The sequence below is a fragment of the Geotrypetes seraphini genome, chromosome 5, assembly GCF_902459505.1.
Source record: "Geotrypetes seraphini chromosome 5, aGeoSer1.1, whole genome shotgun sequence".
Lineage (NCBI taxonomy): Eukaryota > Metazoa > Chordata > Amphibia > Gymnophiona > Dermophiidae > Geotrypetes > Geotrypetes seraphini.
This window is the reverse complement of record NC_047088.1, coordinates 213,793,700-213,815,470: the sequence shown is the minus strand read 5'-3', so window position 1 is coordinate 213,815,470 and position 21,771 is coordinate 213,793,700. Positions and strand designations below refer to the sequence as shown.

General features: G+C 44.3%; 1 protein-coding gene across 3 annotated transcripts in view; it reads right to left on the bottom strand.

Moving 5' to 3' along the window:
• Positions 1-21,771, bottom strand: part of PLA2R1 (phospholipase A2 receptor 1) — a 206,411-nt gene that overhangs the window by 57,479 nt on the left and 127,161 nt on the right. For all 3 annotated transcript variants that reach the window (XM_033944554.1, XM_033944552.1, XM_033944553.1), the window contains exons 18-20: positions 15,436-15,500; positions 7,442-7,545; positions 3,514-3,656 (exon numbers count right to left, since the gene is read on the bottom strand). In XM_033944554.1, coding sequence (XP_033800445.1) covers positions 3,514-3,656; positions 7,442-7,545; positions 15,436-15,500 — 312 coding nt within the window. The remainder of the gene's footprint in view (positions 1-3,513; positions 3,657-7,441; positions 7,546-15,435; positions 15,501-21,771) is intronic.

The window sequence follows — 21,771 nt, the reverse complement described above, 5'->3', positions numbered from 1 at the left end:
ATAATGTAAAAGTACCCAACTCAGAAAAGTGTGCAGGGCTTCTTCTGCTAGGATGCATGAATTGCAGGGATGAAGGACAGAAGTACTATCAACTGATTATGTGGAAGACAGAAATGACATTAGGTAGGAATAATGGATGCAATCTTACGAGAATAAAATGGTACACTGGGAAAAAGCTACCAAGGCTTACCAAATTTATATTGGTCTTCTAGCCAAAGTTATGATCACTAGAAACAGGGAAGTCAATCCCAGTGACTCAAGGTTGCTTTCATGAGTTGGAAAAGGACTATGTTGGTGGTGGGTCATGTAGTACAGTACTAACATTTTTTAGACCCCCTTATGTTTTAATTCACTTAGAGGTAGAAATAATGCCCGAGAGCACAGAGGCTTTGAACAGCTGGCATACCATGGGGTCTTCCCCCAGTCCAGGGCCACTACCACTTCTTGACTGCTGCTCTCATGCAGAGAATCAGAAAAACAGCATCCTGGGACAATACTGGAATGGAATTGGACTTTCCATCCACTCAGTCTATGTCAGACAACTTCCTGGTTCAGCTCTGTGCCCTATGCACCATGCAGGGGATCTCCCCTCAGCATGGTGCATGCTGAGGGGAGATCCCCTGCACCACTGCCTCACTGAACGCAGACACTGAGGACCTTCGGCAGTTCAAATAGGCATTCCAAATAAGGTTCACAAAATCAGGGGTGAAGCTTTGTACTGGGGAGCTTAAGCACAGGTTCCCCCTGCTGGTCCTCCTGGGCTCCACTGTCACTGAGCACCTGTGCTTGGCCAATGCACCTTCGGAGGTCTCTGGAAAGGGTCTCTTCCCTTGGGAACACACCTCCTGCAAATCCCCAGCCCTGGAGGACTCGATGGAGGTTGAGTCCAAAGCTCCCATCCCTACCCCACCTGCTCCATCACATATGGAACATGGATGTTCCTCAGTCAGCCATACAGCACAAATCTGGCATGATATAGGGGTAAGGAAGGCTTGAGGGGATCCATCCTTGTCAATTTTAAGTAAAATCAAGGGGTTTTGAGGCAGATGGAGACTTTAGAAACTTAAAGATCATTTAAGATCCAAGATGGCTGCCAGTAAAATCGTGCCAAAAATGGCTTATGGGGACTTCTCTAGTACAAAAATTGCAGGGAAAGGTCAATGGATGGAAGGGAATGGGGTAAGATTACTAGTGAAGTTTTACAAGCATAGTTGTATGATTGTGTTGGTAGTAGTATTGTGAGTGTAATACTCTGTATTTGTATTCTTGGTTTTCTTTCTTGATATAACAATAAAAAATATTTGACACAAATTGCAGGAAAAGGGGTAATAGAGGTGGGGGACCTTAGCTGTGGCTGTAGAAACCTTTAATTTTTAGTTTTGGGGACCCCCCTTGCCCATTTTCCCCATAGGCTATAATAGCCATGTGCCTACCTGCTTCAGCTCAGGAATGCAGCTGGGATAAATGGAGAAGAACTCTGTCTCACAGGTTCGCTGGATGAACTTGGTTTACGCCCTGCCAGTTGGACCAAGGTCAGACTGAGCCTCAAGCCTTGGAAAACCTTGTGCCACAAAAGGCGAGAGGACCATGCAGCTGACCCACTATTAATCCAGGCCAAGCCCGGAAGGAGCCAAACAGCCTGTGCTCAAGCTCCTGATAAATCAGGAATGTGAGCAGCTATGCAGGTGATGGCCCCTGAGCTCAAAAAATATAAAATCAGACTGGCTAGCTATGTGTCCCTGAGGGCTGATCCTGGTAGCAGCAGACTTCCACAGTGCAAGTTTGCATCTTCTCCCAGGCAGAGGTCCCAACAAGTGGGAACCTCTGGGCACTGAGCATCTGACCAAACACGTAGACAAAAAAATACCCAAAATTAATAAAACCACAGAGCAGAGCAGAAACACTTTTGAGCAACTTGCTTGCAGGAAAAAAACTGAGGGGGTAGGAGCAACTCCTTGGGAAGAAGGTGGAGTTCAAAAGATGATTAACTGCATTCTGCAAGCAACTTGCGGGTTCAGATGCAAAACTCTAGCTTTCAGACACATTGCACTAGAACTAAAGTTATTATATGTAACATGTTTAAAATGGCAGTTAGATTCCTCAAACTATCAGACTATATCAAGGCAGGCAGTACAATACACAGTGCAGAATGAAAGAGAATCAAATAGCTTGTGGGAACTTTGTTAGTTCTGTTATGCTGTTTGGTCTTGGCATAAAATTGCTGGCTTCTGAAGGTTTTAATAAATCAGAAGCAGCAGATATAAAAGACAAAATATTTCTTCACAGAAAGGAAGGTAGTTGCATGAACGGCCTCATAGTGGAGTTAATGGAGAATTCAAGAAAGCATTGGATAAACAGAGAGGGACCCTAGATATGAGAAAGCAGAGGTCAAGACTGATAATAGATTTGCTCTTCACAAATAATGGACAGACTAAATGAGCCTCATGTTCCTTCTTGATAGTATGACTGCACATATTCATAAGTACGTTAAGCCATGGTGTGCTTGACAGGCTGAAATTAACCAAGGAACCTCTTTTAAGACTGCCAAGAGAGGGATGAGGCAGAGGAATCAGCTTTTTAAGCAGGAAGTCCTTCATCCCTGAAGCAGCAGGGACTCTCAGAAGAGCTACCCAATCTGCTGACAAAAGCTTCCTTTGACTGTTGAGAGGAGGCAGAATAGTTACTTGGGCAGCTAAAAAAACTCTTCATAAGGATGCCATAAGGAGCTCTTCAGGCTGTTGCTATGAGTCCCCTAATATTCAAAACCCCTTGGCAACAGCATGTGCAACATAATCAAATACCAGAAATTAAAAACAAATAAAAACAATCAGTTTTTTGAGAGTGAAGATTAAGGATCACATTTACGCTTGAACAGAAAGTATTGAAGGCCTATAAATCATTTTGATACATAATTTTGAAACGCACCAAAACTACAGAGAAATTTTGGGGCTTGATTGCTAGACATAAACACGTTTCTTTCAGTTCTGAGAGGCAGGAGGTCATTTTATTGCAATTTGTTTTTTGAAATAAAAGTTACATTGCTTGTTCGGGACTATCCACCAATTTTCAGCAGCACATAACTAGTTATCATTGCTGAAAATAAGCAGGTAGCACCTAAGTGAAAGCCGGCTAATTTGGGGATATTCCAGGGCAGAGTTGACACTTGACTAGTTAAGTGCCGATATTCAGCACTTAATCAGCCAGGGTAACCTCATATATGGAACCATATAAAACACAGTCCGTCTTTATGCGGCAATCCATGGCCAGTCAAGTTCTGAATATCAAACTCACCGGCCATGTATTTGCTGATGGTGTATAAACTGGATATTCAATTGCGAAGCCTGGATATGGTCTGGCATTAAATATCTGGGAATAACACAGGTGGCGGCCAGCAAAACTCTCACTGCTGCAGGCTGAATATTTTTCCCAATTAGATGAGATATGTAAACAGAAAAGAATCAGAAAGAAAAAGATAATACAAGCTAGTTTTCTGTGATATTTATCTGAATTTACCTTGTATCCAAAGTACAGCCATCTCTTAGGGCACAGTCCCTGATGGGGCTTCTCTTGAGGGATTTCTTTTTCCAGTTTGATTATGTGTTTGGATTTACAAATAGCGGGAAAAGCTGCAAGGCAATCTTCCTCACCCCAGAACCCTGCAATGTATGCAAGAGAGCTTCAGTCACAAGCAAAGAATGACAAAAGTTCTGGTTGCAATATAGCAGTTAGTGAGAAGTTGCAGGATGACATGTACAGTTGATTTACAATGAAGACACAGATCAACATAAATTAGAGAATGACACGGGGACACATTTTTCCCTGTCTCCACGGAAGCTCATTTTCCCATCCCTGAGAGTTCTGTTCCTGTCCCATTCCTGCAAGTTCCGTCCTCATCTGCACAAGCCTCAAACACTTTAAAATCATAAGTTTTTGAGGCTTGTGTGGTTAAGGCAGAGCTTACAGGAATGGAGCAGCGACAAAACTCACGGGGATGGGACGGGGAAATTGAGTTCCTGCAAGGACGGGGACAAATTTGTCCTTGTGCCATTCTCTAAACACAATGTCTTGAGGGTGAGAGGGCCATTGCTTTACAGCAATCACAACAAATCTCCTTTATGCTGGTTTATAATAAACCAGCACAGGTTCTATCCCATGGGGTATTCCACTGTTGACCTCTTATTCCTAACCTGTTTCTTATATTCTAGCCAATTTCTAATCTATTCTATGACTTTTTAATATCCCAAAGTCTCTCACTAGAGCAGTCATCAAATGCTTTCTGAAAATCCAAATAATCAACTGATTTGCCTTTATTCAATTGTTATTTACACCTTCAAGAAATGAAATAAATTGTTAACCCTTTCAGGACCAAGGGACATATTTGTCCCATAACTTTAAAATCCTATAAATTTTGATTGGGATAGTCTACAGTTCTAAATTTGATATGTACGGATTCCATATGATACTGTCTTTATGTAAACAAACTGGTTCCGACATTCATTCATTAGCGTCGTTGCCAGATTGACGAGAAGATTCACTTGCCACACTGTCCATAAGCCAGAAGTTTGATTTTTTTTTTTTTTTTAAATAATGATATTTCACAAAAAAAATCAATTTTTTGGCATCTGCAAGCCCTTTTTACCATAAAAATGTCGTCAAAACCACAAAAATTGGCCTACGATCCTTATGGTCCTGAAAGGGTTAAGGCAATGCTTCCCTTTGCTAATTCTACCTATATGCATACCATAGGAATTTTGGATTGTAACAACTTATATTGTTTTGTCCTGAACCCAGGTTAAGTTCACCAGTTTACATTTTCCAGGATCACTCCTGGAAACTTTTTTTTAAAAAAAGATGGCCCTCCATAACCCTCCTCAGGTACAACTGCTATTTTAAATGGTATGTATTTTTTTAAATTAATGTTTATTAAAAGTCAGCATATCAAAGTGGCTTAGAATATTGATCAAGATAAAAGGATAAAATAAAAGCGTAGAAAGGAATTCCATTGACTACCTATCACTTACTGTATCAAGTTTAAGATTTTGATGTTAGTTCAAAAAGATTTCTATAAAGGACTTCCTTATTACTTGCTACTTTAAACCCTTATACTCCAACCAGAATTCTATGATCCTAGTCACAACCCATATGGTAACAATTACTCTGGCTAAGAGGTATTATTTCCCTGGCCTTCTCTGATGTATAATTTCAGCTGTGAATATGATGGATAAGGCTGCAGACTAGAGAATTAGGTTTTTATTTTGTACTTTATCTTAATTGTAGTATTTTGAACCAACTGTAAGTGTCGTAAAAGAGAAAAAGTAATCCTGTTGCATAATGAATTACAACAGTCTAAATGGCTTTTCCAAGGAAATTTGTAAGTGAAAAATACAACCCCTGAAAAAACACTGGCAATATACCCATTTGGTAGCAAACCACAGACAAAATCATCATCTTAACCGTTTGAACTCTCCCCCACCAAGACATATGTAAGGGGTTCCCATTGCTCACACATTTCTGTGACCTTTAGCAATAAGGATTTTTCATTTACTTTCATCGTTTCTTCCAACGTACTTTTTATCCAAATAACTAAATATTTTATACCCTCTTCCTTCCAGAGAAAGGGGAATGTATCAAATAATCCTTTTGGACAATACACATTCAGTGGAAGAACTTCCAACTTACTCCAATTTATTTTATAACCAGAAAATTTGCCAAACCGGTCAATTAAATCCAGTAAATGTGGAATGATAATTTCTGGATTCCTCAAATGAAGCAAAATATCATTTGCATAAGGAATACCCTGAATCTCATTTGACTGTTGAATAGCCAATAACAAGGGCTCCAAAACAATGTTAAACAGTAAAGGAGATAACGGACACCCTTGTCTAACTCCCCTTTCCAGATGAAAACTGTCTGAAAAAGTATTATTAATATATAATCTGGCAAAAGCGGAACTATATAAAGTTTGAATCATTTGTATAAATCCAGAACCAATACCAAACCAATCCATTGCTTGATAAAATGAAGGTCCATTCTACTCAATCAAAGGCCTTCTCTACATCCAATGATATAGAGAAAGCCGGATCTTTCATGGCCTTTGTTAAGTTTAGCATATGAAAAGCCAATCTGGTGTTATTTGAAGAATGTCTATGAGCAACGAACCCCGTTTGGTGGAAACCAATGATATGAGGAAGAGCCTTAGTCAAGCGTAAAGCCAATAACTTAGCCAGAAGTTTTCCATCTACATTAATCAAAGAGATAGGCGTATAGTTTGAAATCAACGTAGGATCTTTATTTGGCTTCGGCAAAACTATAGTTAAAGATTCTGCCATAGTACCTGACATGCAACCTTTAGTCAGTTGAGCCTGATATAAATTTAATAGATAAGGTAATAGGGTACTTTGAAATGATTTATAGAACTCTACAATGAAACCATCACCACCTAGGTTAATTAGTTTGTAGCAAAGAGTTTACTAAGATTTCTTAAGTAAAGAACTAATGACAAAAATTTTTTTAAATACCTTTCTTAAAATAAACAAAATTCAATAAAGATGATAAAAAAAAATATTTAAATTCAGTGAGTGGTAGGACGGGTTCAAGCCCAGTGACGTAAAAAGGAGCAGGTGAAAAGAATCTTTTTCAAAAGAGAACCCGAAGTGGGTAGACAGCTACATATTCTGAGCCTTGTAACCCTTATATAAGAAACACCTTCAGTTACAAAATAATATAGAAACATGCAAGAAAAATATAAAAAGAAAACCCCTCTCATTTCAGCATTCAAGTGCACCTCAAGAGAGACCAAAGAGAAAGTACATTGAATTCCAATTACTTCAAATAAATGCAGGCCTGAAGAAATAACTAACCTCCAAAATACCAGCCAGAACTAATTACTAAACCATCAAACAACAATCTAACCAACAGTATTGCCTACAAGAAAATTCTCCAAGGAAAACCTAAGAATTGTTGCTGTGTTCCACCAACTATCTATTAGATAATTTTGAGGGTACAAACAAAACTTGATCATGTTGAGCCAGTTGATATATAGAGGGCACTTTAAAAAGGCATTTGCAAGAATACTGTGGTGAAAGCAGGTAAAATGCTTCTTATAAAATTAACCCACCTGTTAAAGTTCACATAATGGCCACTTTATCCATGCAATCAATTGGATAATGTACCCAGGATTCAACAGTGAAAGCATCAGGAAATTCCTAAATCTTCCAGAGAGGAAAGAAGCGGGTCTGAAGAGAAGATGTCATCAACATCATGGCCCCCAATCTCAATATATAGAGATTCAAAGCAAATATATTTTTATCTGTAGCATGTGGTGATCCAGAAAGGAAACTACTGCCTAAAAGAAACCTATATTATCTAAAGCAATTTTCTTTTTTGGTTAAACTGTATGCAGGTGGTACAACAGGGTTAGTGGCCTGGTATAAAAACTGACCTGTTTGGGCTGAAATATAGGCACATCTGGCACTCTGCAAGGCCTGTGTTTTCTCTTGTCCATTATTCCAGTTCTGATATGTTAGGGGTGAACCATCTCTCCAGCTGAAATGTGAGAAATAAATTTAGCTTTCTATAGTGCAGACCAGTGTTTCTCAGCTTTTTCAAGCCAAGTACCCTCTAAGCCTAACAAATACCAACTGAGTACCCTGCCAAAACTCTGCCCCTGACCCACCCAAACTCTACCACTGACTCCACCCCATAATAATAGTACTAATTATAATGCAATTTCTTCCAACCATTTTTCATATACATAGAATATAATCTTATTAATACATAATAGTAACCACAAAATTATAAAAACATAAAGCACACTGTATGCAGAGAAAATGTTAACTATCATTTATATTTGGGGGGGTTTCAAAGAGGTCAAGGCAGATTACTTTAAAATATGCAATGTCACCTCAGTAACAACTACAGAAAAATAGACAAATATAGTGCAAAATATAGACAGCAGATATAAATTCTCAAAACTGACACATTTTGATTACCGTATTTTCACGCATATAACGCGCGCGTTATACGCGTTTTTACCTACCGCGCATACCCCTCGCGCGTTATACGCGTGAGCGCGGTATACAAAAGTTTTTCTACATAGTTCCCACCCCGCCCGACGCCCGATTCACCCCCCCCAGCAGGACCGCTCGCACCCCCACCCCGAACGACCGCTCGCACACGCTCCCACCCGCACCCGCGATCGGAGCAAGAGGGAGCCCAAGCCCTCTTGCCCGGCCGACTCCCCGACAATATCGGGCCAGGAGGGAGCCCAAACCCTCCTGGCCACGGCGACCCCCTACCCCCACCCCGCACTACATTACGGGCAGGAGGGATCCCAGGCCCTCCTGCCCTCGACGCAAACCCCCCTCCCTCCAATGACCGCCCCCCCCAAGAACCTACGACCGCCCCCCCAGCCGACCCGCGACCCCCCTGGCCGACCCCCACCCCCCTTCCCCGTACCTTTGGTAGTTGGCCGGACAGACGGGAGCCAAACCCGCCTGTCCGGCAGGCAGCCAACGACGGAATGAGGCCGGATTGGCCCATCCGTCCCAAAGCTCCGCCTACTGGTGGGGCCTAAGGCGCGTGGGCCAATCAGAATAGGCCCTGGAGCCTTAGGTCCCACCTGGGGGCGTGGCCTGAGGCACATGGGCCCAACCCGACCATGTGCCTCAGGCCGCGCCCCCAGGTGGGACCTAAGGCTCCAGGGCCTATTCTGATTGGCCCACGCGCCTTAGGCCCCACCAGTAGGCGGAGCTTTGGGACGGATGGGCCAATCCGGCCTCATTCCGTCGTTGGCTGCCTGCCGGACAGGCGGGGTTGGCTCCCGTCTGTCCGGCCAACTACCAAAGGTACGGGGAAGGGGGTGGGGGTGTCGTGGGGGTCGGCCAGGGGGGGCGCGGGTCGGCTGGGGGGGGCGGTCGGAGGTGCTTGGGGGGGGCGGTCGTTGGAGGGAGGGGGGTTTGCGTCGAGGGCAGGAGGGCCTGGGATCCCTCCTGCCCGTAATGTAGTGCGGGGTGGGGGGTCGCCGTGGCCAGGAGGGTTTGGGCTCCCTCCTGGCCCGATATTGTCGGGGAGTCGGCCGGGCAAGAGGGCTTGGGCTCCCTCTTGCTCCGATCGCGGGTGCGGGTGGGAGCGCGTGCGAGCGGTCGTTCGGGGTGGGGGTGCGAGCGGTCCTGCTGGGGGGGGGAGGTGAATCGGTCGTCGGGCGGGGTGGGAACTATGTAGAAAAACTTTTGTATCTCGTGGGCTCTTATTAGACTCTATGCTGTGTCTTCCAGAAGGGAGGATATTTAGTGGGCAAGCCATAAGCTTCTAATAAAAGCATTTATGAGGGGGCGGTCGGAGGTTCTTGGGGGGGGGGCGGTCGTTGGAGGGAGGGGGGTTTGCGTCGAGGGCAGGAGGGCCTGGGATCCCTCCTGCCCGTAATGTAGTGCGGGGTGGGGGTAGGGGGTCGCCGTGGCCAGGAGGGTTTGGGCTCCCTTCTGGCCCGATATTGTCTGGGAGTCGGCGGTCCTTCGGGGTGGGGGTGCGAGTGATCCTGCCGGGGGGGGGGGGCAGGGCAGGGCGGGTAAACGGAGAGTCGGGACAGGGCACGGAGAGTCGGGGAGGGCGAAAGGAGAGTCGGGGCGGGCGAAAGGAGAGTCGGGGTGGTCAGAGGAGAGTCGGGGCGGGCGAAAGGACAGCCGGGCAGCATGCGCGTTATACCCGTGAGCGCGGTATACAAAAGTTTTTATACATAATATTGTGGTTTCTGCGCGCTATACCCGTGTGCGCGTTATACACGGGTGCGCATTATCTGCGTGAAAATACGGTACTAAATTGAAAATAAAATCATTTTTCCTACCTTTGTTGTCTGGTGATTTCATAAGTCTCTGGTTGCGCTGGCCGGAACCTGATTGGCTGGGCCGGAACCTTCTCTCCGATATCAGAATTAACGTTGGGGGAAGGCTTGTGGGCTGGCCATGTGCAGTCGCTGCACGTGCCTGGCCTGTCCCTGTTGCGGTGGCGGCAGGGGGGTGGGAACGAAGCATGTCAGGTGGCAGGGTTGGCTTTGGTAGTGGGGCAGGGAGGAAATGGTGGCTTCAGTGAGGGGATAGGCAGGGAGAGATCCCAGATGGCAGCCAGCCCATGTACCCCCAACAGGTGGCCCGTGTACCCTCTGGGGTACATGTACCTCAGGTTGAGAAACACTGGTGTAGACTATATTAACTTTTTGACAATCCTTTGTATGCAAAATAAATGGAAGGGAGGAAGAGATGAACTCAGTCAAGAGGAGACAAAGGGCTCCTTTTACAAGGAACACAAAAAACACCAAAAGGAGTGTCATCGAGTGGTTAGGAAAGCAAAAAAAGAATATGAAGAGAGACTGGCAGGGGAAGCAACAAACTTCAAATCATTCTTCAGGTACATTAAGGGGAAGCAACCAGCAAGGGAGGAAGTGGAACCCTTGGATGATGAGGACAGAAAGGGAGTGGTAAAAGAGGAAAAGGAGATAGCTGACAGGCTAAATAAGTTCTTCACGTCAGTTTTCACGAGGGAGGACACAACCAACATTCCGGAGCCCGAGGAGATCGTATAAGGAGAGCAGGATGAAAATCTGGTCCAGCTAGAGGCGAGCAAGGTGGATGTCCTCAGGCAGATAGACAGGCTAAAGAGCGACAAATCGCCAGGTCCGGATGGCATTCACCCAAGGGTACTCAAGGAACTAAGGAACGAAATAGCTGAGCCACTTCGACAAATATGCAACCTATCCCTAAAAACTGGAGAGATTCCGGAAGACTGGAAAATAGCAAATGTCACGCCCATCTTCAAGAAAGGCTCAAGGGGAGACCCAGGAAACTACAGGCCGGTGAGCTTGACCTCGGTCCCGGGATAGATGATGGAAGCACTGATTAAAGACAGCATCTGGGAACACATCGACAACTATGGGCAGCTAAAGTCGAGCCAGCATGGCTTCTGCAAGGGCAGGTCATGCCTCACGAACTTATTATACTTCTTTGAGGGGGTAACCAGCCAGGTGGATAAAGGGGAATTCATAGATATCATTTACCTTGACTTCCAAAAAGCCTTCGACAAGGTGCCACACGAAAGACTACTAAGGAAGCTATGGAACCATGGGGTGCAAGAGGAGGTCCACTGATGGATCAAAAACTGGCTGGCGGACACTAAACAGAGGGTTGGAGTAAAGGGACATTACTCAGACTGGCAATGGGTCACGAGCGGAGTTCCACAGGGGTCGGTGCTGGGACCGCTCCTATTCAATATATTCATTAACGACCTGGAAGCAGGAGCAAAATGTGAGGTTATTAAATTTGCAGATGACACCAAACTATATCGCAAGGTCAATAACATGGAGGACTGCGAAGATCTCCAAAAAGATCTGACAACACTGGAAAAATGGGCCAAAAAGTGGCAAATGAGTTTCAACATAGGGAAATGCAAGGTCATGCATATAGGGAAAAAAACCCGATGTTCACTTACAAAATGGGGGGATCAGCGCTAGGGGTGAACGACCTTGAAAGAGACCTGGGAGTGATGGTAGACACAACATTGAAGGCGTCGGCGCAGTGTGCCACGGCCTCAAGGAAAGCAAACAGAATGTTGGGTATCATTAAGAAGGGTATCACGACCAGGACAAAGGAAGTCATCCTGCCACTGTATCGTGCTATGGTGCGCCCGCACCTGGAGTACTGTGTTCAGTTCTGGTCGCCGTACCTCAAGAAGGAGGTACTTGAGAGGGTCCAGAGAAGAGCAACTAAGCTAATAAAGGGCATGGAGGACCTCTCATATACTGACAGACTGAAAAAGCTAGGGCTTTTCTCCCTGGAAAAGCGGAGACTTAGAGGAGACATGATAGAAACCTTCAAGATCATGAAGGGCATAGAAAAAATAGACAGGGACAGACTTTTCAAATTAAGGGGATCAATAAGTACAAGGGGGCACTCAGAGAAATTGAAAGGGGAGAGGTTTAGAACAAACGCCAGGAAGTTCTTTTTCACACAGAGGGTGGTGGATACATGGAACGCGCTACCAGAGGATGTGATAAACAGGAGCACGCTACAGGGGTTCAAAGAAGCTTTGGATAGGTACTTGGAAGACAAAGGGATTGAGGGGTACAGATAAGAGTAAAGGTAGATTATAGGGATGGGATTAGAGGTAAGTTACAAAATTAATCAGGGACCACTAGGCCTGATGGGCCGCCGCGGGAGCGGACCGCTGAGCAAGATGGACCTCTGGTCTGACTCAGCGGGGGCAACTTCTTATGTTCTTACAAAGTTGTGGTAGTGATTCCTGGTTTGGCAAATGCGACAAAGCCCATAGGAATTGAATGGGCTTTGTTGTATTTGCCAAATGGAAAGTGCTACTGTGGCTTTGCTAAAGTAGCCCAAAGTAAGGGAAAAAAATTCCCTACTAGCTGCATATAAAGGCTTATGATCCCAACCCTAGTTTCAAAAGATCTGGAAGTACAATGGTCAGGTTTCCCCTCGCCCAACAAAAACACATTTTGCTTGGAGTATGTCCTGTTGTCTACTGAGGGAATATTCTAGTGCAATGGTTCCTAACCCTGTCCTGGAGGACCACCAGCCAGTCAGGTTTTCAGGATAGCCCTAATGAATATACATGGAGCAGATTTGCATGCCTGTCACCTCCATTATATGCAAATCTCTCTCATGCATATTCATTAGGGCTATCCTGAAAACCTGACTGGCTGGTGGTCCTGCAGGATAGGGTTGGGGACCACTGCTCTAGTGCTTTGCCTTTCTCTGTATGATTGTACAATAGAGAATGACACGGTGACGGTTTACCCGCGGCCACCGCATTTAAGCCGCGGGTCACCGCCGAAAACGGGGAAGAAAACTAGCAGTCGCTGCGGTGACGGGGACAAGGCCATTCACCGACCGCGGAAACGGTGAACAGGTTTGTCCCCGCGGGCCAATGTACCCCCTTCTAGGAACCGCTATTTCACCGTGCTCCTCATTTGTCATTTCAACCCTTCCTGCCAATCGCAGCAGAAGGGTACCCAACCCCTCCTGCCGGTCCTCCCAATGGCCTCCCCTAAGATCGCCGGCAGGAGGGTACCCAACCCCTCCTGCTGGACCCCCCCCCAACGAACCCTCCCACCCCGGAACCCCCTTAGTCTTACTTTTCAAGTTGGACCGGACAGCTCCTCGCTCGTCTGGCCAGCAGGCCTGCCTCCGTCCAAATGAGGCGGGCCCGCCCCTCCCCTCCCCTCCCCTCCCCTGCCTCCCAATGGCCTCCCCTAAGATCGCCGGCAGGAGGGTACCCAACCCCTCCTGCTGGACCCCCCCCCCCAACGAACCCTCCCACCCCGGAACCCCCTTAGTCTTACTTTTCAAGTTGGACCGGACAGCTCCTCGCTCGTCTGGCCAGCAGGCCTGCCTCCGTCCAAATGAGGCGGGCCCGCCCCTCCCCTCCCCTGCCTAACCCACAGGATCCTAGGGCCTGATTGGCCCAAGCACCTAAGGCCCCTCCTATAGCGGGAGTGGCTTTAGGTGCCTAGACCAATCAGGCCCTAGGATCCTGTGGGTTGGGCAGGGTAGGGGCGGGCCCGCCTCATTTGGACGGAGGCAGGCCTGCTGGCCAGACGAGCGAGGAGCTGTCCGGTCCAACTTGAAAAGTAAGACTAAGGGGGTTCCGGGGTGGGAGGGTTCGTTGGGGGGGGTCCAGCAGGAGGGGTTGGGTACCCTCCTGCCGGCGATCTTAGGGGAGGCCATTGGGAGGCAGGGGAGGGGAGGGGAGGGGAGGGGCGGGCCCGCCTCATTTGGACGGAGGCAGGCCTGCTGGCCAGACGAGCGAGGAGCTGTCCGGTCCAACTTGAAAAGTAAGACTAAGGGGGTTCCGGGGTGGGAGGGTTCGTTGGGGGGGGGTCCAGCAGGAGGGGTTGGGTACCCTCCTGCCGGCGATCTTAGGGGAGGCCATTGGGAGGACCGGCAGGAGGGGTTGGGTACCCTTCTGCTGCGATTGTCGGGAGGGCCGTTGGGGGGGTCTACAGGAGGGGTTGGGTGCCCTCCTGCCGTGATCGCTGGGGGGAGGGGAGACTTGCAGCCGTAGCCGCGGTCACTATGCTAATCACGGCAGCATTTAAAGTACATGTCGTGTTTGTTTTTGCATTGCTAGCCCCAGGGGTGGTGGAAGATTAGTGATTGAAAAACTGTATGAAAAATAACTATTTTAAATTTAGTGATCAAAATGTGTCAGTTTTGAGAATTTTTATTAATTAATTTTTTCTCTGCGTGTTTTGTTTTTGTATAGTTATTAACTAATATTTAACTAAGTTTTAAAGTTTTAAAGAATGTTTCCTTTATACGTAAATAAAGAAAAGTGAATGGGATTGCAGTGGCGGTGACGGGGCGGTGAATGGGGTGGCAGTGGCGGTGACGGGGCGGTGAAGAGGATGGTGAGACGGGGACGGGGCGGTGACGGGGATGGTGAGACGGGGACGGGGCGGTGACGGGGACCAATTTTTTCACCGTGTCATTCTCTATTGTACAACTCCTTTCTCTCCTCTCTTCTACCTTCCAAAGTATTTAGATCAATGCTGTCTTGTTAAAATGTTTATTTTATTTTTATTTTTCCTCTAACTCTACTTTTCACTTCTCTATTACCCTCCAGGTACTTTAGTTAGATTGTGAGCCTTCGGGACAGTAAGGGAATTTTTCAAGTACCTTTCTTATTTCTAATCTTAATGTATATTTTCTGTAAACCGCTTAGAACCTAACGGATGTAGCGGTATATAAGAAATAAATTACATTACATTACATATATTGTCTGTTACAGAAATAGTAAAGGCAGGTTACAACAAAAATATAAAGACAGGTTACAACCTAAATATACTCAAGTGTAAACGGGAAGAAAACCCATAAATAGTCAGGACTGTTGGGTATACAGGTTTAAAGAACTGGAAGATGCAGAAGACTTCTACATTTCTAATATATCTTGATTTTTAAGACCCTTGCAGACTTTTCCTAGTTCAGTTCTCGAGGGTCACAACCAGGCCAGGTTTTCAGGCTGTCCTGATGAATATGCATGAAGGGATGTGCATGCCCACTATCTTCACTGTATGCAAATCTTTCATGCATTTTCATTAGGGATAGCCTGAAAATCTGGCCTGTTTATGAGCCTCAAGGACTGAATTTGGACAAACCTACATTATTTTTTTAACTTCACCTTTACTATACCACTATGACCATACAAAACAAACCTAAGCGGATCACAATTTAAAAATTTACAGGAAAATGTTCATGACTTTGAAATTGGTTTTTGTGTGAAAATAGCATGTGGTATACTTTGAATCTTCCTCAATAAAAAAAAAAAAAAAATATGATAAAAGACAGCTTTGACATGCATGCTCAATGCATAGGCACTTGAACATTTTGGAATTACATATTATTTTAGAAAAACAGGTATACATCTTACTGAAATTCATCATTAGGATTTTCGGCAATTAATCCAATCCACCAGTTAAGTTCACCATTTGATACCTGCAAAACATTTGCAAATGTTAGTAGACTACAAAATCCTGAGTAGTATAGAACGGGTACAATTGAATTGATTTTTGTACTCCATCAAAAGTTACAAAGACTAGAGAGCACTCAATGAAATTACAGGGAAATATTTTTTCACTCGGAAAACAGTAAAGCACTGCCAGAGGATGTGGCCATAGATGGGTTTAAAAAACATTTGGACAAGTTCCAGGAGAAAAAGTCCACAGTCTGCTATTGAGACAGACTTGGGTGATGTCAATGCTTGTCCTGGGATCGGTAGTATGGAATGTTGCTACTATTTGGGGTTTTGCCAGTTACTTGTGTCCTGGATTGGCCACTGTGAAAACAGGATACTGGGCTAGATGGACCATTGGTCTGATCATTCTTATGTTCTTAAAAACTGATTAGAGTGGATTCTAAGTTATCCGGCACCCATGGGGATTGGTGGATGCTGGATAACTGTAGTTTCTGGTTGCTTCAGAGTTACTATAAAAATAGTTTTGTCTCCTTTACCATCTCACTCTATCATCCCCCCTATCCCACTAGTAGGTCCAGCATCTGTTATTTTCTTCTTTCTGGGTCACTTTCTCTGCTTCCCCCTTCTCTCCCCCCATTTATGGGTCCAGCATCCATCCATCTCCCCTGACCTTCACCCTGCAGGACCAGTATCCATGTCCCTTTCTTCCCGCCCCACACTTATGGGTCCAGCATCCATGGCAGTTGGTCCTGACAACACCCCTCCCTTCCTCTGAACCCTGAAGCAGCAGGCAGCCAGTCCTGACAACCCCTCGGGGCAGAGGAAAGGCCCTGCTGGGGCTGGCCAGAAGCAGCCTGTTTACGGCACTGCCTCTGCTCACTGGCTGCTGCTACTGCTTTGGAGCAGTAAGTAGGGGGTGGGGTTTCAGGACAGGCTCTGATGCTTCAGGTAAGTGAGAGAGGGTTGTTAGGATCTGTTCTGCTGCTTTGGGTAAAGGAGGGTGTCAGGACTGGCTGTCTTCTTCTTCGGGGGCTGGAGGAAGGGAGATTTGTGGCTGCTGCAATGCTTGGGGAACTGGATGGAGGGAGATTTGTAGCTGCCACTGATGCTTCGAGGGCTGGAGGGAGGGAGGGGAGTTGTTGGGTCAGGAGCACAACTTTGGAGGTTGTCTGAGGAGCGTGGGAGACATTTTTTTTTTTGCCAGCAATTTTTTTTTGCCAGTTGAGTGTGCTGGTTAGTTGAATACTGGTTAACTGGGATTCTACTGTATATCTGAGACTACATTAATATTATGTTTTCAGCAACATGAATATTATGTATTCAGCAGGTGAAAGGCAATGCTATAGCTTAATAGCCTGTTGGCTTATTTTATTTTCTTAATAAACGTTGCATTTGTTGTAATTTTATTAGAGAATGTCTATGCTAAAAGTCCAAAAAGGCACCTATTTTATATATAAAGGCAACTGAAGAGCTCGTGTTTTTAAAAAATTAGGCTCCCAAAACCAGACCCAGCAGTACACAAATGATAACAAATACATCTCCACCTGATTCAACACAGTTGTCTAGTCTGCTAAGGGGAAATCCACTGCTTGCCCTGGGATCAGTAGAATAGAATGCATAGGCAGCGGAACACTTTTTTGTTTGAAGGGCATCTCTCTCTCCTTCCCTCCCTCTTCCTGAGGTCTAACATCACTCTCCCCTCCTTCCTTTCTATGGTCCAGCATCTCTCTATCTCCTTCCTATTCCAGTGGTCTAACTTCTCTCCCTTCTTTGGACCATCTCCCCTCCCTCCCAGTGTAACATTTCTCCCTTCCTCCTCTCCACCACTATCATGTCCAACAATTCTTCCTCTCCCCATATACATCATCTCTTTCCCTCTCACGCCACACACCTATATCCAACAATTCTCCGTTCCTTTTCCCTTCCCCCACCGGCAGGTTTTTTAGTCCTTTTTCTACTTTTTGTTGGTCCTCCCCTACTTCTTTTCTTCTATAAGTTAACTATGAGCATTCTAGAGAAATGCTGAGATGAAGTCCAAATCACCGATTCCTGGAACTGAACTAGGGGAATATCTTCTGTGTTCAACTTTCTAAGTAGGTGGCATGCAAAGAAGAAAGACTACAAAATCTGAAGTGGATAAGGAGAGATACATTACAAGTTCTCTCTATAGCTGGCAGCAGGGACATATCCTTAGCAGAGGAGACAGAAATAACTGGGCAGACTCTTCATCTCCTTCCAACTGGCGTAGTAAAGGGGGGATGGGGTGTGTAGTCTGCCCCAGGCGTCATGTTGGTGGGGGCACCGGTACCCCTCCTCCTCTCAGTACCACCGCCTCTTCCCATTCCTCCCCTCCATGTGCATGCCTCCTTCCCTTCCCCCATAACTCTAGATGAAGTTGATGTTCGCGGCGGTCAACAACATGCTCTTTGTGACCCCGTTGGCTCTCCTGTTGATGTCGCTTCCGGGTGCTTTGCATAGGAAATGACAGAGAGAGAGCCGATGGGGTTGCGAGAAGCACGTTGCTAATTTTTGATTAATTAATTAATTAAATTAAATTTTAATTGAATTGTTTATATTTTGCATAACCTACAATTCTATGCAGATTACAAATTATTCAGATACTCAAGCATTTTTCCCTATCTGTCTCGGCGGACTCACACTCTATCTAATGTACCTGGGGCACTGGGGGATTGAGTGACTTGCCCAGGGTCACAAGGAGCAGTGTGGGATTTGAACCCACAATCCCAGGGTGCTGGGGCTGTAACTCTAACCATTGCACCACACACTACCGTGAACAACTTGAACTAGAGGTACAGGATACGGAGGGGGCGCGGCAGGCAGGATTGGGGAAGCAGTGGAAATGAGGATGGGGAGGGAGCATCTCTCATCCGCACTACGTCACTGATCCATTCATTTATTTATTCAATTTTCTATTCCGTTCTCCCAGGAGAGCTCAGAACGGTTTACATGAATTTATTCAGGTACTCAAGCATTTTTCCCTGTCTGTCCTGGTGGGCTCACAATCTATATAAAGTACCTGGAGCAATGGGGGGATTAAGTGACTTGCCAGCAGCATGGGCTTGAACCTACAACCCCAGGGTGCTGAGGCTGTAGCTTTAACCACTGCGCCACACTCTCCCCTGCAACTGGAAGGAGATGAACACCGTAGATGTTATTTGGATCCTCTTAGTATTGCTCAATTATTTACCTTCCTATGGATAATACCAACAAATCAGGGTGAACAGTTTTTCATTTCCTTGATGCAATATTGAAACTTGGCTCCATGTTGGATAGATTAGGAGGACATGGGGAAGACATTTTAATCACACTGGAAAGTTTTTAAAAAACTAAGTTTGTGAACTGGTGATTAGGAATGCTGAACTGGTGCTATTGGTTAAAATATAATATCAGCATAGGCCCTTTCTCTATGAAGTCATTATCAAGCAAACCATTGAGAGGTGATGAACGCCACATTAATATCTTATGATTCAGAGGGAAACATGCATCTTTTTGGCAACAGGCAAGGGTTTGTAGGTGGCACAGCTGAGGTTTTTACTACAGCAAGTTCTAACAGATGGAATGAAAATAACTGTGTTGTTCCACAACTGAAGTGGGAGTTCCATATCAATATCTGTGACACCCTAGAGTTGATTCATCACCCATATTTACGTAGGCATAAGAAGGGAACAAACCCTTGATCAATCAATCCCAGTATACATAACAGATGCTAAAACCCACCATATCCAATCGCACATACTTTTAATATCTGTTTCATTTATAATTAGCATTACAGGACTCTGCATGCTCTAAATGGCCAAGGACCATGATTTTCATAGTTATTGGCCAAGACTGATCTGGTTCACACTGCACTAGTAATTATCCATCAGGGAGCTCAACCAGTTGGGTGCCTGTCAGTGTCTCATGGTTACAATATAAACATGAATAAGCTTCCTAAGAGTGGATCTAAGTCAACAAATGTCAAGATCAAGCAGGCACAAACAATAGAAATGAATTTGATGTAGATTTATGCAGAAAGATCCTGATGAAAATATAAATAAATAAATAAAACAGAAGGCGTCTGAATTAGAAGAGCAAAAAAAATTTCTGTGGTTACTGGTACCTTTTTTCTGCTAGTAAATTGCCGGAAGAAATGTTTCACAACACTTGTTGCTACAGGTATTTGAAATTTTGTTTTTCTAAAAATATCTGTCATAATTCAGGTCTGTCCTGCTTCTACTTTGAATATGCTGCAAACCCTGTACATCAAATATATGTGGAGTCTGCACCAAAACAGATAATTATTGCATCAAATACTATTAAAAAATAAGATGAAAAATACTACATTTTCAAATTACTCTTTGAGGGTATATTCTCCCTGCAGTCCTTTTTTTTTTTAAATAAATCTTTATTGATTTTCAAAACTTATAAAAAGTGTAACAATTATACACTCAATAATATCAAATAACAACACTTAAATTCTTGCAAACATCTGAAACAAATCACCCTATTCCCTACCCCTCCCTCCCTACCTGGATGTGTGTAGAAATCTAAGCAAATCCAGGAACTAAGGAGTTAATCACTCTATTGTTTAATAAATGCCTCCAATGGACTCCTAATCTCTTTGAATCTTTTACTATTTCCAGATTGTTCCGCTATCATCCTTTCATATCTATAGTATAAACAAAGGGCTCCTTTTACTAAGGTGCACTAGTGTTTTTAGCACGCACTGCATTGCCACGCGTGCTAAACCCGCACTAAGTGCCAAGAACTAATGCCAGCTCAATGCTGGCGGTAGCGTCTAGTGTGCACGCTAAAACCACTAGCGCAGCTTAGTAAAAGGAGCCCAAAGTGTTTCCCACCAAAAGGAAAAATTCAACCTATCCCAATTTTTCCAATTTCTAGTTATTAATTGCATGGCCACCCCAGTCATAATAATAAGTCTATTTTGATATTTGCCAATTGGACTATTAAGTTTCAACAATGTCCCAAATAAAACTACGCCATGAGACAATGGAAAAGACACACCTAATACCATATTAATTTTTCCCAAAATTGACTTCCAAAAATTGAGTATCAACGGACAATAAAATAAAAGATGATCCAGTGTTCCTACTTCAAGTTGACAGTGACAGCATCTATTAGACTTTGAATTATCCAACTTTTGTAAATGAACTGGGGTTCAAAATATTCTATATAACAAAAAGAACCAAGTTTGTCTCATAGATGCTGATGCTGTACATTTTATTCTCCAAGTCCAAATCCGTGGCCATTGCATCGCAGAAATATGCTGCTTTGTTTCTATACTCCAAATGTCTCTTAAGCTTGTTTTAGGTTTTTTCTCCAAGTATTCAGATATTAATTTTATACCACTTGGCAGCCTGATGCCCTTGAAAATCTGTCTGGAAACATAGGCCCGGAAGCTATACTGATTTTTTAGATTTTGCCAGTCAGGGAACCCTTTCTGAATGGCTTACTTCAACTGCAACCATTTATAGCCTTGAAATTTTAAAATATCAAATGATTGTTGTAACTGTAATAAATCTACCATTTTCCCATTCAAAATTACATTGTGATCTTTTTCTTGTAATAGTAGTTCCCGTTGGGCGAATCTCGCCCGCTTGTATGCTAACTTTAATGCCCTCTCTGGGTATCCTCTATCTTTAAGCCTCCCCCAGAGGTAACAAAATGTAAATTTAGTAATCATTAAAGCAAAGATGAAGATGAAAAGTGAGGCAATCGTTGTGGGAGTAACAAAATGTAAATACCCGAGCATTAAAATAAAAAATCCACCATATAACTTTTAAACCGTAATTGTTCATAAAGTTATCAAGACTTAATGATTTTAATTGTCTACTGGGCTGTTTATCCATAATTGGATCTATTACAGCATTGAAGTCTCCAGCTACGATTAAATTAGGCGTAGCAAGTGAAGAACTACTTGTTGGAATTAAAAAAAAAAAATTCTGCCTGATTTGTATTTGGTGCATAAATATTGAAAAGTGTCAAGGTATCATTTCCTGAAGTCATATTAACATAGAGACATCTGCCCATTGGATCAGCCCAAAAATTATGAAATTTAGCAGAAATCATATTATTAATCAGAAATGCCACACCTGCCTTTTTTCCCATTGCCAGCCACCTCCTAATTTTGCTGCCTCAATTGTTGACAAATGGGTCTCTTGTATAAAATATATGTCGTCTTGTCTCCTTGCAGTCCTAAAGAATAATATACACCCTGAAAACTTGTAAGCCCTACAAATTATCAAAAAGCAACCTGACCTTTTCTGTGCT